This window comes from Ochotona princeps, chromosome 3 (genome assembly GCF_030435755.1).
Source record: "Ochotona princeps isolate mOchPri1 chromosome 3, mOchPri1.hap1, whole genome shotgun sequence".
Taxonomy (NCBI): Eukaryota; Metazoa; Chordata; class Mammalia; order Lagomorpha; family Ochotonidae; genus Ochotona; species Ochotona princeps.
The window spans coordinates 103,327,455-103,342,106 of NC_080834.1; the positions used below are offsets into that span (position 1 = coordinate 103,327,455).

General features: G+C 43.4%; 1 protein-coding gene across 1 annotated transcript in view; it reads left to right on the forward strand.

Annotated features, from left to right (window-relative positions):
* Nucleotides 1–14,200, forward strand: part of LAMP3 (lysosomal associated membrane protein 3) — a 25,407-nt gene extending 11,207 nt beyond the window's left edge. The window contains exons 4-6 of the mRNA XM_058662210.1: nucleotides 4,176–4,233; nucleotides 5,527–5,697; nucleotides 12,877–14,200. Coding sequence (XP_058518193.1) covers nucleotides 4,176–4,233; nucleotides 5,527–5,697; nucleotides 12,877–13,010 — 363 coding nt within the window. The 3' untranslated portion in view covers nucleotides 13,011–14,200. The remainder of the gene's footprint in view (nucleotides 1–4,175; nucleotides 4,234–5,526; nucleotides 5,698–12,876) is intronic.
* The last annotated feature ends 452 nt before the right edge of the window (nucleotides 14,201–14,652 follow it).

Consider the following 14,652-nt stretch of genomic DNA (forward strand, 5'->3'; position numbering starts at 1 on the left):
GATGGCCATCAGGGCCAGGCCTCAGGTGAAACTGCAAGCAGGTGTTTCCTTGGTGCCTTTTCCACCACTGTTTTTGTCACTTCTCCCTGTCTCCTTTCACTACAGTTTGGCCTTTCAGACGCCTGCAGACTGGCTTTGTTTTGATCAAACCACACCTAAATGTTGAGATTTCCCTCTTTTTAATAATCTTGCTTGCCCTTTAATTACCTCCCCTTTCTAAAATAGCGGCAGGAACAGAGTGTCCTGGTAGAGCTAGAAGCTTAGCAGGTCCTCCCTTCTTCACTCCTCCCAGCTGCCTTCCTGAGGGGGCAAAGTGAGCCATCCTCAGTGCATGGCTTCAAGAGCGGCAATCACTTCTTTCCCTGAACCATCCCGGCCCATCTGCCTTATTTCTGCTGTTCTCCGACACTACTCCCCAATTCCAGACCTTAAACAGAGAGAGTAGCCTTTGTACTCCTGTGGCATTGCTGCATGGTAAGAAGGAACTTGTTTAAGCCAAAAACAGAAGGCCGAAGACTGCAGGATTAAAGCAAGAGGTTACCCATTAACTTAATGAATGAAGCAGGCTAGCAAAATGTTTTTTCCTTGAAACAATAGTCCCCCAAATTTTACATTCTCACTTTTGATGGAGAGTGCCATCAAAAATCAAAGACATTTTCATTGTCCCATTCATTCTAATAGGAGAATGAAAGGATAAGTGGACAGCTGACAATACCAGCTTGGGTAGGCACATGGGAAGGGAGGGAGTATCCATTCCCCAGAAGAGAGGGAGGAGAGCCACTGCTCCTCTGTTTTACCCGTGGTCAGTGGCAGGCCTGGTGTCCAGCCATCGGGCTCAGTGCTGTCCTCCATGGCTGTGTTCATATGAGATGGTCAGGTGTCCGTTCTGGGTGGGATCCCAGCATGCACAAGGCGAGAACTTTTGCTACTAGCCTACTGCACCGGGTACACTACTACTCTTTAAACACACTACTCAAAAGCAGGTTAATGCTGGAGTGAGGTGAATGTCATGGGAGAGGGTTGTTTGTCGTGAAGAATGGCTAGCAGTGTCCCTGCCTCCAAGGTACTAGCTGCTAGTAGCAATCATCCATCTGCTTCATCACCTCATGTGACAGCTCTAGATGCCTCCAGATGTTGCACATGTCTTTTGCGAGACAAAATCCTTCCTGCTTGAGAACCACTCGTTTAGGGAAAAAGAAAACCTTAGAAAATGTGGGTTATGTTCATGATAATGTCATCAGTGTTATCAATGAGAACCACATTGTAGAATAGCAAGTGTAAGGCCTAATTTGGTTGGAGACCTAGGTTTGTCGTAGTGAGGAGAGAACATCATGGTCTCCTGAACCTTGATATTTTTATAACCAGGACAGACTCCTGTTACTAAAGGCAGGTGAACAAGAGAATTACAAGCAGGTTTTGAGGCACATGGGAGAAACCGGTGCTTAGAATACTACAGAATACAGCACATTCAGCAATGAACGCTACGTTCTAATGAGCTGACCAAGGAGCACAGTTTGTTTCCAGAGTCAGGAACTATAGGAAGGCAAATGGATGGGCAAAAGAAGAAGCCTTAGGGCCAGATAGTGGGTGTGTTATGTTGATTCCTCTAGCACCGTCCTCACTTGGTGAGGGTCTATGGTTGTCTCCAGGAATTAACTTAGTCCTTCCCAGCAGAGAGAACAGGAAGGCACATTTTGTTTATTTTCTAAGAATGTCCTGTATCACCATAACATTATAGAATACATGGTAGGCACAACTTGCCTTAAAAAGACTCATTTGATGTTAGCAGCATAAATGACATAAAATTTGGAATCTTGAGGAAACTAAACAGACTCCTGCCAGTTTTTTTGGTATGAATTCACCTGACAGATATTTTTCCCGTACCCTAAAGATAGACGTCAGCTCAGTTCCAGCCAACATTTGGCTAACTTGACTCAGCCAGAATGAAAGAAATGCTGAGTGCAGCTTGCAGAGTATGTCCTCTTAGCTCATGAAGGTGAACCTGGCCATGCATGTAACGCTGATGTCTGCTGATGGCTGGATTAACCAGAAAAGGATAAATTCTTGTGGACCTTGAATGCCCCTTTCTATCTAGCTTCATAGGTGTGCAACCTGGCCCTTTGAAAGGCTCTGTGCTTCTTTGAATGCTTGACTGCTGCCTTTTGCAATTCTACGTGACTTTTGAACCAAGGATTTTGCATTTTCACTTTGTCTGGGGCCCCATAAATTCATCAGATGGTCAGTCCTGCTTCCTATAGAGGGCTGTAAGTTCCAGCTGCATTTCAGGGAATGTCAGAGAAAGTTCTCACATGACAAATTTTTGGTCTATATGCACATACCTCATGTCCCTTGGAGGAAACTTTGGACAGGATCCTGAAAGCAGGATCTTGCTGTATCACTTGCAAGCTATGTAAATCTGAGATGGATACGGATTCTTCTGGGCTTCTGTTTTCTCAGCTGTAGAACTGACTGATAGATACTCTTTGTTCTGTCTTGAGGCTTGCTATGGTGGTCAGTGAGGCAATGCAGCTGAAGGCATGAACCTGGCAAACTGTGGCATCTTTACAAAAATCCAAACATACCTTTGCTGGGGGAGACAGACCTGGGAGATGTCCAGCAAGGAAAAATTCCAGCAGGCATCCTGGGAGGGCAGTGCTGCCTCATTGTTCATTCTCTTCCTGCTGCTGTCTAAATCATTCTCACAGCACAGCCCAACCAATCTCCAAAAACAAAGGCCAGCTCATGTCCCTGTCCTGTTCAAGTTCCTTCAATGAATCCTGTTTTCCCTTTGGATGGGGAAAGAGCTATGTAACTATAGGCCCCAGAGTGCAGGTCTTGCTTATGTTAAAAAGTGTCACAAATGAAGAATAATCTGAATAAATGGTCAGTGAAACAAACAAACAAAAAGTCATTTTACAGATGCTCGGAATGTTCAGATGTTGGACCGCAGATAGTCCAAACCCAAAATTCAACCATCTTTCATGCATCAGACTGGGCACCTCAAGGGAAGCAGCCAGGTCTCCTCCAAAAAGTCCCTGGAAAAAACACATACAGGAAAGCCAAGCCTATATTTCAAAGTGATTTGCATAAAAATAAGCTAGTCATTTAGTTTCATTTTCCAGACTTAAAAAAAAAAGATTTAGCTATTTATTTAGTTTGAAACTAAAAGTAACACACAGACAGAGGAAGAGAGAGAAAGAGAGAGAGAAACAGTGACCTTTAAATTACTGGTTACTCCCCAAATAGCTACAATGGCTGGGCCTGGACCAGGCTGAAACCAGGAGCCTGAACTGCATCCAGATCTCCGATGTGGGTATTAGGGGCTATCATGTGATGCTTTTCCTACGTGCGTTACCAGAGAACTAGATCAGAAACAGAACAAGCCAGAACATGAACCAGAACTTCAGTTGTAGGGTGCTGCCCTTGCAATCTGTGTATTAGCCCACAACACCAGCTTCCCCGTGAACTTTGTGAAACCCCTTCCAGACAACAATGTCTGGCATAGACTCAATATGAGAGAGGTTAAAACCAGACTTGAAGACAGGCATTTGGGGGCAGTGGTTAAGATGCTGGTTGCAAAGCCTGTTTCCTAAATTAGGGTGTTTCAACGATTGGCTCTGCTTTGAATCAAACTTCCTGCTAATGTGCACCCTTGGAAGGCAGTAGATAATGACTCAGATACTTCTGTCCCTGTCAGCTACTGGAAGACCTGGATTGAGTTTCGTGCTTCTGGCTTTGGCATGGCCCGGTCCTGGCTGTCATGGACAATTGGGGATGTGAACCAATTGGTGGAAGATCTCTGTTTCTCTGCCATTCAAAAAGAGAGAGAGAGAGAGAGAGAGAGAGAGAGAGAGAGAGAGAATAAAATAAATTAATAAAAAAGCGAAATGAGGATATAGACAGCTTTAAGGTCCTATCTTCCTCTGTGTCCTTTGATATTTGTGACCTTGGGCAAGTTGTTGAGCTTCCGTTTCTTCTCATAGTTATTGTGAGGATTAAATCAGACAATGTATAGAAGTACCTGTAAAACATTAGTGAAATCTACATATCATTATTTCACAACATGAGTTCTTCATGAATGTTCTGAAGACCCTCATGTGCATGGATTTCAATAATATTTTGCAACACAATAAACCTGTCTTTTAACCCAAAGACTGACACACTGTGTTTTGCAGGGTGAAAAGTCATATTACATCAGTGAAGTGGAAGCCTTTTTGACCATCTCAAATCCAGGTTAGTACTGTCTTGAAGAATCTACCGCCTTGACGGGGTGGGTCTGTCACAAGACCAGGTGGGTCTATGAGCAGGTCCTTTCCCTGACCAACAACACTCAGAAGGAAAGAGAAGGGTCTTTCCCTTCTCACTTTCCATGGCTGGGTTCTCCTTTCTGCTGTATTAATACATCCAGTCTGGTTATATGCAAATACTTCACTGCTGACTTTGCCATCTGCTCTGATTCACCCAAAGGACATGTGATGGGAAGTCTCAGAGAGAAATCTCTCTTCTCTCATTCCTGAAGTTTTCTGTGGGCACATCTCTGTAGCCCCCAGGCATTGATAGTGGTTCCTACCAACTCTGTCCCTAGTGATTTAAAATACCCAAAGAGGTCTGGGTGTTTGGCCTGGTGCTTAAGACCCAACTGAGCTGCTAACATCCTGCATTGGAATACGTGGGTTCCATTTCTGCTCCCAGCTCTTGATTTCAGCTTCCTGCCAAGGCAGTGGTCATGGCTCAAGTAACTGGATTTCTGCCACCCACATGGGAGACATGGGTTAGTTCCTTGTTCCTGGTTCTGACCCCAACCCAGCCCCTGGCCATTGTGGGCCTTGACGTGTGCATAGGAGTACATATAGACTCTCTCTCTCTCTCTTTCTCTCACTCTCTCTTCCCCCTCCCCATGTTGTTTTTCCTCATCCCTCTGTCTCTCTGAGTCTCTCAAACAAAAATAAACTAAAATATAAAACAACTGGAGTTGGGAGTTGTGGTATAACAGATTAAGCCATCACTTGTAGTGACAGCAACCCATATGTGAAGGATGGTTCAAGTCCCAGCTGCTTTGCTTCCCATCCAGTTTCCTTCTAATGCACCTGGAAAGGTGGTGGAGGGTGACTCTGGTGCTTGCCCCCTGACACCCATGTGGGAGACTTGGATGGAGTTCGTGGACCCTAGCTTCAGCCTGGACCAGCCCTGGCTGTTACAGCCATTTGGACAAAAAAAAAAAAAAAAAAAAAAAATTATTTCTCTCTCTCTCTCTCTCTCTCTGCCTTTCAAATAAATACACATGCATATATACACATGCATATGTAAGAAACATCCTGCAGAGTTCTCATTCCAATGTCCTTCTGTCTCAGTTTCTGTGAGATGGCTCTCATAGACCCCCCCCACCCCGAACACTACCAGGAAGTCTCTGACAGCACCTGGTTGTTTTCCCGTGGAGATGCCGCTGCAGCCTCACCTGCAGTGGTGGGAGCATGATGGAGGGGTGTGTGGGTTCTCATGCACCTGCACTTCATTATCTGTTCCCAGAGAAAACTTACAAAGGGATGGAGAAAGCTGTGGTGGTGTTTGAGACGCTGGTCGGGCATTCCTTCAAGTGTGTGAGTGAGCAGAGCCTGCAGCTGTCACCCCTGCTTCAGCTAAAAACCACCAACGTCCAACTGCAGGCTTTTGATTTTGAAGGAGATCACTTTGGAAATGGTGAGTTGAGGGTGCAGAAGTAAACATCAGGGACTCGGGGGGTGAGGTCGCTACAAGCTGTGTTCTTACCAATACTAAATGTTGCACACTGTTCTTAGGGTCAAGTTTCTCCTTCCTCACTCCAAAACCAGGCCCCTGCACCCATGCCTGCTCATAGTGCCCTAGCTTGTTTCTAGCAGGGTGCATCTCCTCCAACCCACACACACCTTCTCCCCGACCCCTGCCTTGGAAAAGCCTAGAGCACTCTCCCCAGGATCCCCCTCACACTCTTGTGGATACTGGCAAAGTCAACTGTGTTTGGAGAACAAAGCCCCTGAGCATTCATGGTGTCAGGGTAGATCCTTCCCCACCTGCCAAGGGAACAGGGCAAGATGTGGTCAGAGAGGACTGCTGTTTGGCATAGGAGCCATTTGTACCCACAGTGATTCTGAGTCAGATCTCATCTCCATCTGCCCCTGCTTGGAATTTTAACCAGCACATTCAAAATGAAACTGATCCTTGGAGGAGAGCCAGAGTGACTTTCCAGAAAAGCCCTTCTTTTCTCCCTGCCGGGAAGGTCAGTATTATCATGGTCTCGCCATGAGACTGGGTTCATCAATTCATGAACTTCAATTTCCCCTGACTTCCTCTTGTCAGAACCCATACAGGAGTTTTTCTCAATGATTAGAACCCGATGCAGCGAGAAGTGTCATTGACTATGAAATCGTTGGCTTTGAGTCCCATGATGAAATGAGAGGTACGTCTAGCAGAAACCATCTCCTGATGGACTCAGCACTAACTATTTTGCAAAGGAAGGAGCCAGACAATCACACTAATGTCTGAGTCTTCATCCTACTGCTAAGATTGAAGAATAAAGCTGCCCAGCAGGCATCCCCCCCGCTCATGTTATCTTTGGTCTCAAGGCTTGTCATATTGGAACGTGATCACTTTTAGAATTCACTGGAATTACTGATGGGTCTCGCCACCTCAGGTGTGCACCTGCTCTTCTTGCCTATAGGACCTCTGAGGAGGTGAATGGAAGCAGGAGCTCAGCACACACTCTGGCTTGCCTTGAGCAGTGCTCACAGGGAAACAGAGGCAAACCCATCTGATGTGTCCACACATCAGCCACCCTTCAGGGCACAACACACCAAGCCTCAGAGCTACCCCAGAATCCTCTCCTTCCCTCATGCTTTCTCAGATCTGCCCATAGCCTTCCAGAGAGTTCTCTTGTTCACCCCACATTCACTGTATCTGGCACTTCAGACTTCGCTGAAGTCGCTGAAATGTGAAGGAAGGAGACAGGAACAAGTTCACTATGATATGCTGTTGAAAAAGCTCTGCATGCTTAGGGCCGTGGGAACCCAGGGGAAAAGGGTGGTCAATGCTGTGTTGCTGGTGAGATGGTGGTGCAGGGAATTCTGACACTTCAACCAGGGCTTGAGAAAGGAATGAGCAAGTGCAGGAGCTCAGCCTTGTCAGAGAGACAAGTGCAGATGATGGACGCCACTCTTGCTCCAGCCTGCAGCCTGCCAGAGGGCTTTCTGTTGTCTCCCTTTCCTTACTGTTCTGGCAGCCCTTAGGAAAGCCCAGGGTTCGGATGGAATGTTCTGGCTCTGTGACTCGGTGCAGGACTGTGTCTCTAGACTGGGACGAGCACAAATCAGAACCTCACTGTGATCATGACTTCTGAGATCACACCAGTGTTTCTCAGAGTTGGATTTCCTTTCCAGCAGTGGGCAGAATACACCCCCCTGCCCAGGGTAGAGTGTGTGAGGGAAGGGGTGCAGGGAGGGCTTGGACCCACTGAGTTCTGATGGCTTGGGCGATGGGTTTGAGTAACTTCCTGCAGGAATCACCAGCTGCCCACATTTCAGACCCACTGGGGAGATCGTTCCACCGGACTGATGGAATGATCAGTGGTCCCCAAGCCACCTCTTCTGTTCCTCCGCTTCTTTCTGTACACACCTGCAGCATTTGTGGCTAGCCCGTAATACCTGTTACTCTGCCTTCAATTACAGTGGATGAATGCTTCAGTGACAGAAGCAAGAAAGAAATCCCTGTGGCTGTCGGCCTGAGTATCACAGCACTACTGGTTGTTTGGCTAACCTCGTGCCTGGTGGCCAGAAAGAGGCCCCGCAGAGGGTATGAACGCATGTAGAGCCCTGCCTTCCAAGCGAGCAAGGTGAAGGCCTTCCTTGGGGCATCTGCCTTCATGTCCAGCCTAAAAGGAAAGGGTTGTCCATTCCACCTTCCCAAGCCAATTGCGAGACCCGACTTTCTCCTTCTGGCTCAGGGAAACCACATCAGCAGACTTGAATACCATATACCCTACTTGAATAAACGGGGCTGGCTTTTGGAATTTGGGAAAGAGGGGCAGAGACATGAGTACCTGTAAGGAGAAAGCAAAATCATAAAGGGAAATTATTACAGAAGACATTTTCAAACTGCACTGAATTTTCTTATATGTTTTTAAGAGTGTTCTATTTTTTTAATATTACTTTTTTAAAAAGCAATTCTTTTCAAAATAGATTACAAGGTGAGTTTAAACTACTGGGTTTACTCCAACTTTGATTTACTTATTATAGATGTTCTTTGTAAAGCAAGCTTTTTTTTTTGTAATAAAGGTTATGTTTTAACTATTACAATTTAGTATTAGTAAAAAACAAAAGTAAACAAGCAAACAAACAGAAAACCCCGACAACTTAGAAAGCTGCCTAAATTTTGCTTCTAAAGGTAAAGCACATAGCAAGATCTTGGCAAAAAAAAAAAACAAAAAAAAACAAAAAAAAACCAGATTCAGTAAATGTTAGGTCTCTAGTCCTTCCACTTGATTTGTGGTCTTTCTTCTTAACATTGCTTCCTGATTCACCTTTTTCTTTGATGCTCTCCCAGCCTTGTAAATGGGTTAATTTGGGTCATTGCAGGAGGCAAGTAGGCAGAACATTCCAAGAGGGCAAGCAGGAGGTGGCAGATCTGTCCAGGTGGCGGAGGATGAGTGCAGTTCAATTGGCTTTTTAGCAAAAACATTCCAAACCAGAAATCTGATTGAAAGTGATTGAAAACTAGAGGGGAAAAATCTATTAAAATAAGCTTAAGATATCATTCCGCATTTTCCACTACACTAAACGGCTTAAGCATGAGGGTTTTGAGAAAGGGGGAAGTACTGGATTTCTGGAAGTTCTTAGCTAATTTTATGATCAGGAAGTTTTCTGATTTTTTTTCTACATTTTTCAGAGGTGTCATTCATTATTTTTAACAGGAAGCTTATGAAATTTGGCACCAACTCTGAAACTGTTGCTTATCTAGGAAGAGTATTGGCTCACCCCAAGGTATTTTAATTCTTTCCACTCTCTTAGAAGTGAGGAGACTGGGAGGACAAGCGGTACCCTCAAGAGAGTGTTAAGACTCCCCTCAAGACATCTCCAGTGCCAGGAAATGCCCAGCTCAAAGCAAGAGATGTTGACGGGAACCTAAAGTGTGAGGGAGGGACTTGGGCTCAAGGGCGAGGGCCTGGCTGTGAAGCTGCAACCTCTTCCTTCTCCCTCAATCAGGCATTTGCTCCACACCTTCACATACTCAAGATGACGGGTATTATTTAAGCATACGTAAATGCAATAGTCAGATATCTGCGCCTGGGAAATAATTCAAAGATTGCAGTACTAGGAACCCCTTCATAAAGATGTTGTTTAGCAGTGCGACTCGGTGAAACGGGATGTGGGTCTTAATAGCAACAAGGAGAAAAAAGAAACGATTTTCAGGAATAGAAAAACCCAGTTTATATATATATAAAGCTGTTGCTGCCAAATATTTTATTCCTGTAATCAAAAAAAAACATTAAAACAGGGGAGGGTGTTTAGTCTAGCAGTTCAGACGTGGGTTGAGTCGCCTCTATCGCACGTCAGAGCACTTGGGTGTAACTCCTGGCTCTGCCACCTGACTCCACCTTCCTGCTAATACAGACCACGCCGCAGTGGTGACACAGTGACGCCCGTGTGAGTACCTGAGTTTCTGTCATCCTCATGGGATGCCTGACCCAGTGCTGACCACGGGGGACTGAACCAATGTAGGGGAGCACTCTCTTTACCTCCCCCTCTCTTCATCTCTGTCTTTCAAATAAATAAATGCTTTCTTTTTTTAAGGCATTAGCCTTGTGGGAATATAAATCTACCTTCTTATAGATGAAATGATATTAGTACACCTGTACTCATTGCAGCAGCACTATTTGTAATAGCAAAGAAAAAAAATGATTGAAAACAAACTACAGGTCCAGGACAGATTTAAAAACCTATCCCTTATCCCACATTGGATAGAACTGTTAAAAGATTGAGGATGTTAGTGTATAATGAAAGGCACACAAAAACCTTGTTAAATAAATAAAAAGGCAGAGTGCATAATAGTGAACAAAGGAGGAAATAAACTATACCTTTTTTTTTTAAAGATTCATTTATTTTTATTACAAAGTCAGATATACAGAGAGGAGGATCTTCTGTCCGATGATTCACTCCCCAAGTGAGCCGCAATGGCCGGTTCTGTGCCGATCTGAAGCCGGGAACCAGGAACCTCTTCCAGGTCTCCCACGCAGGTGCAGTGTCCCAAGGCTTTGGACCATCCTTCACTGCCTTCCCAGGCCACAAGCAGGGAGCTGGATGGGAAGTGGAGCTGCCGGGATTAGAACCGGCGCCCATATGGGATCCCGGGGCGTTCAAGGCGAGGACTTTAGCCGCTAGGCCACGCCGCCAGGCCCTAAACTATACCTTTGTTTTTATCTCTACCTGCATACAGCATCATCAGAAATATATATTTGTGTGTGTGTGTATATAGATAAATGGAAATAAAAATACAATTAGCTAACTGGGACAAGGGAACTAAGATGATAGGAAGGGGCAAAGTGGGACATCTCAGGGTGCAGCATCTTGTATTTGAGTTTTTAAATCATGAATGTGTTCTATATTCCACATATATTTTTAAGTACTGTAGGAATATCACTTACCAAATAGGATGAGAAATATGGGCATTGTTAAAGGCAGTAATACAAATATTCAGAATTTGGAGTTGGGGAGGGGGAAAAGAGAGAGAATCGGTTAGTGCTAATTTCTGGAAACTCTCTCAGTAGGAAATGTTTAAATAGGAAGCAATGTTAGAAAACATGTGACCCCAATTTATTTCATCACCTCGTCATGATTACAAAATATGTGTTTCATCATCTCTTTTTTGAGACTTGAAGGGTTCTCTTATAGAACAATACTTCCTGTGACAAAGAAGTTTTAAGGCGCAATAATGCCTCAAGTTCACTTCATGTTTTCCACCTATTCAATTCAAGTGAAAGCAAAATCAGCAATGTGAATTAAGTCTCACGTGTCTGATCATGTGTAAATATAAGTACTGGTGTTTCTATAGTTCCGAAGAGGCAGGTTAAATGAGGTTTGTATTAGCAATGAAATTTCTCTGCATGTTTTTTGGGGTGATGGGTTCTTACTTTTCTAATAGCAAATTTCTTGACAGCTTTAGTGATTTATAGTGAGTATAGACTGTTAATAAAAATATTGAATGGTCTGAACTATGCCCCCGCTCACGAATACATGAGGACACACACACGCAGACACCACTCACAGAGAAGGCAAGTTCCTGAAAAGGTTTATGATGAACTGAAATAGAAGTGCAGTGACTGGGTAACAACTTTGCTTCTTGTACTCCTCTGCATTTTAAAAATGTTCCAATAATGTTAAGTCGAACAATTGAATAATTTAACAAAACTGTGTGGAAGGTGAAAATTAACTTCTAGTTCCATCTCATTTTTGGGTGTGTGTATCATTTCACGATGGACACACACACACGTCTGTTTGGGATCATGTGATGCTTGGGGAACTTTGGGTCTTGGGAAACTTTATTGTATCACACTGAGACCACCACATTCTTTGAAGTGACTACATTGCATTCTAGTGGATGAATATCATTTTAAATTTTTGGTGGGTCTTTAGTCTCTCTTAAAATGGACATGACTGTAACATACCCTTTTACAATTGTGTGGCTATGTCTTTAATGTAAATTCTTAGAGCTGGAATAAATAGATATGCGCGTTGTATTTTAAATTTTGTATTTTTTCTCATTGTGTCCTTGTCAAAGTTGGTTTTTATTCAAGAAGTTTCCATAAATAACTAAAGCATCGTGAACTCCAACAGGGTTTCTCATCAAAAGCATTATTCTCCATGCCAGCTCCGAGAGACCAGTTCATCTTTGCTAATGTTAATAATTTCTTCTGATGATTGTCTCCATAATTGTAAAACTCAAACAAAAACCTAAGACACTTATCCTGATGTTTTTTCACTTATCAGTTTTAGAAAAAGTTTTAGATAAAAAATCTTTATCTTTAGATAAAGATATGGTTAGCAGATAAGGATTTATGGTTGTAACCCTATTTTAAAATCAATAGGCATATTTTATCATATCCATGTAAGTATTGTGGGCTGCCCAATCAAGTAGTATATTAAAAGCCATGCTTTTTACATGGATTTTCCCCAGAACTCTCCAATCTGGTATTTTTTTTTTTCTAGCACACAGAATTGGGTCCATAGTGATTCTTAGTTCAGGGCACAGCTCAAGTATTGCTTCGCGTAGGGCTCTCTCTCACCCATAGAGTGATCTGATCTATTATGAGTAGACGGAGATGAAGGAGTCCACACACTTTTCTCTCCCAGACGGTCCATCACATGCAGTATTCTCTCGAGTTCCCTTCCATGTTTCTCCAGTCCAGAGACCCAATTACATTTTAAAGTGAATTAAGTAAATTTTGTCTAATGGAATAAAGAGCAGTCTTGAGAAGTTTATACATTTAAGTTTTTTCAGCTCTTGCACATTCACGTCTATTTTCTAATATCAGCTTCAAAGGAATATGAGACAATGCATGAAGTACTAACAAGGTTCTTGAGAGCAGGAGCAAGCCCAGCGTGACCTCGCCTGTGATTCATACCAAGGGGTATGGAATAACCACGGCTGAGACGATAAGGCTACTTTATGTAACCCGCTGTCATTTCTGATTTGCCTACTTGATAAATGAGGAAACTGCCCGGATCAGTTCACTAGTGGTGGGAGTGGAATGCAAGCTTGGGTTCGCGTGCCTCCAAAGCTCTGGTTCTTTCAGCGGTAGCCTGTCTGTCGCCCCCGCGGCTCACCTGCTCTGTTGTTTGTTTTTTCTCTTAGTGGATGAGTGTTCGTCTGACTACACAGTCGTGCTTCCTGTCATTGGGGCCATCGTGGTCGGCCTCTGCCTTGTGGGGATGGGTGTGCATAAAATCCGCCTAAAGTGTCAATCATCCGGATATCAGAGAATCTAACTGGTGCCGGGGGAGACGAAAACAATGACGTTTAGAGGATTCCTTCACCGTCTCTGGAAAGTTGGGAGCTTCCTGGGGAGTCCTCCCGAACAATGTGAACCCCAATCTTCCACTAAAACCAAGTGAGCCTTTTGTTGCGTAAGCTCACACGGCACATCCATTTCTATTTTTTTTTCTAGTTTTGTGAAAGATTGAGCCAGATCTTTAAGAGTATTTTTGAAAAAAAAATTTTTTTGGATTTCCTTTGAAATATTTTAATCCCTGAAAATCCACATGAGATATGTTGAATTAACAGAATATATATGAAGTAGTGTATGCTTCCAAATAATATACCGAAGTGTCAGCTTTCCTTAATGTTACCTGTCGTTTGCATTGAGAATTTTGTTTTCCCTTTAACATTTTCCACTTTAAAACGTTTGCGTCTTTGTCAAATGGCCTGCCAGTGCTTTGGCCGTGTTACATTTGACTGGTGTGATGATTAGGTCCTCCAGCTCCTGAAAAGTTTTTGTTTTTTGCTTTAAAAAATTGTCGAAAAGAACAACATAACAGATTGTCTAGGATTTTAAACAGAAACTATAAGAGGACCCCATTAGCTTATATATTTTGTTTTAATGATTTCTGTTCCAAAATCACTAGACTTGTAAGAATTCCGTGGCTACAGATATCAGAATCCAATCAAAAGCAAGCCACAGTCATTGTGGCCCTTATTAGTGAACACACATGTACAAGACACTAATTAAGCCCTCTTATGGGAACCAGAGAAGGCTCTGTACAGCTTTGCTAATCTGTGGCAAGGAAAGCAGCAACATTCTCAAAATCTTGAATTTCTTCAAAAGCGGAAATGTCCCCATTAATAACGTTCCTTCTTAAAAAGGGCTCCTCCTTGTGGCCACGTGCTGCTGCTGCATGCTTACATCCCCAAGTTCTGATGTTGGCTTTAAGTGCACAGCGAAGCATAAGAATTTTGTTCCTGCTGGGTTTTGGTGCTTAAGAAAGGAGCTAAGCTGAGATTTGTAGCAGGAAAGACCACAGAACACTAGACTTCTTTAGCAACGGGATAATTCACGTCAACCTAGAGAACATACTGACTTTCCTGATTGGTTCCCCTGCAAAGCAATGGGGTTGGTGAGGGCCTGTCGTTCATTTGAATACAATATTGGATTGTATAGCTTTTACAATAAAAATTTATTTTGACGATTTATTCATGTCACTTCTTTCTTATGATGTGATTTTAATCCTACATAAAATTTTGTTTATGCTCTTCTCAGTGGCAAGCCTGTCATATGTAGGTTGTAAGTCATTTTTCTATGGATAATTTACTTTATTCTCTTTTCCATCACCACATTGTTCTAGGTAGGAAGACTCTGTGCAGGAGAAACAAAATTTCTGAGAAGATGAATCTCATTGAAGTTATAAACTACAATCTCCCAACTCTTAGTTCAGACCAGTGAGTCATGAATACAATTTGTTTTGTTATTTGTATTATTTTTTCTCTCCCAGACAGAGAAAAAGAGACAGAGAGTGCTCCCATTACTGATTCACACCTCTAGTGATCAGAGTAGCTGGGGCTGGGGCCAGGCCAGTCAGGATCCAGGGATTCAATCCGGTCTCCCACGTAGGTGGCAGGGACCCACCTGCTTGC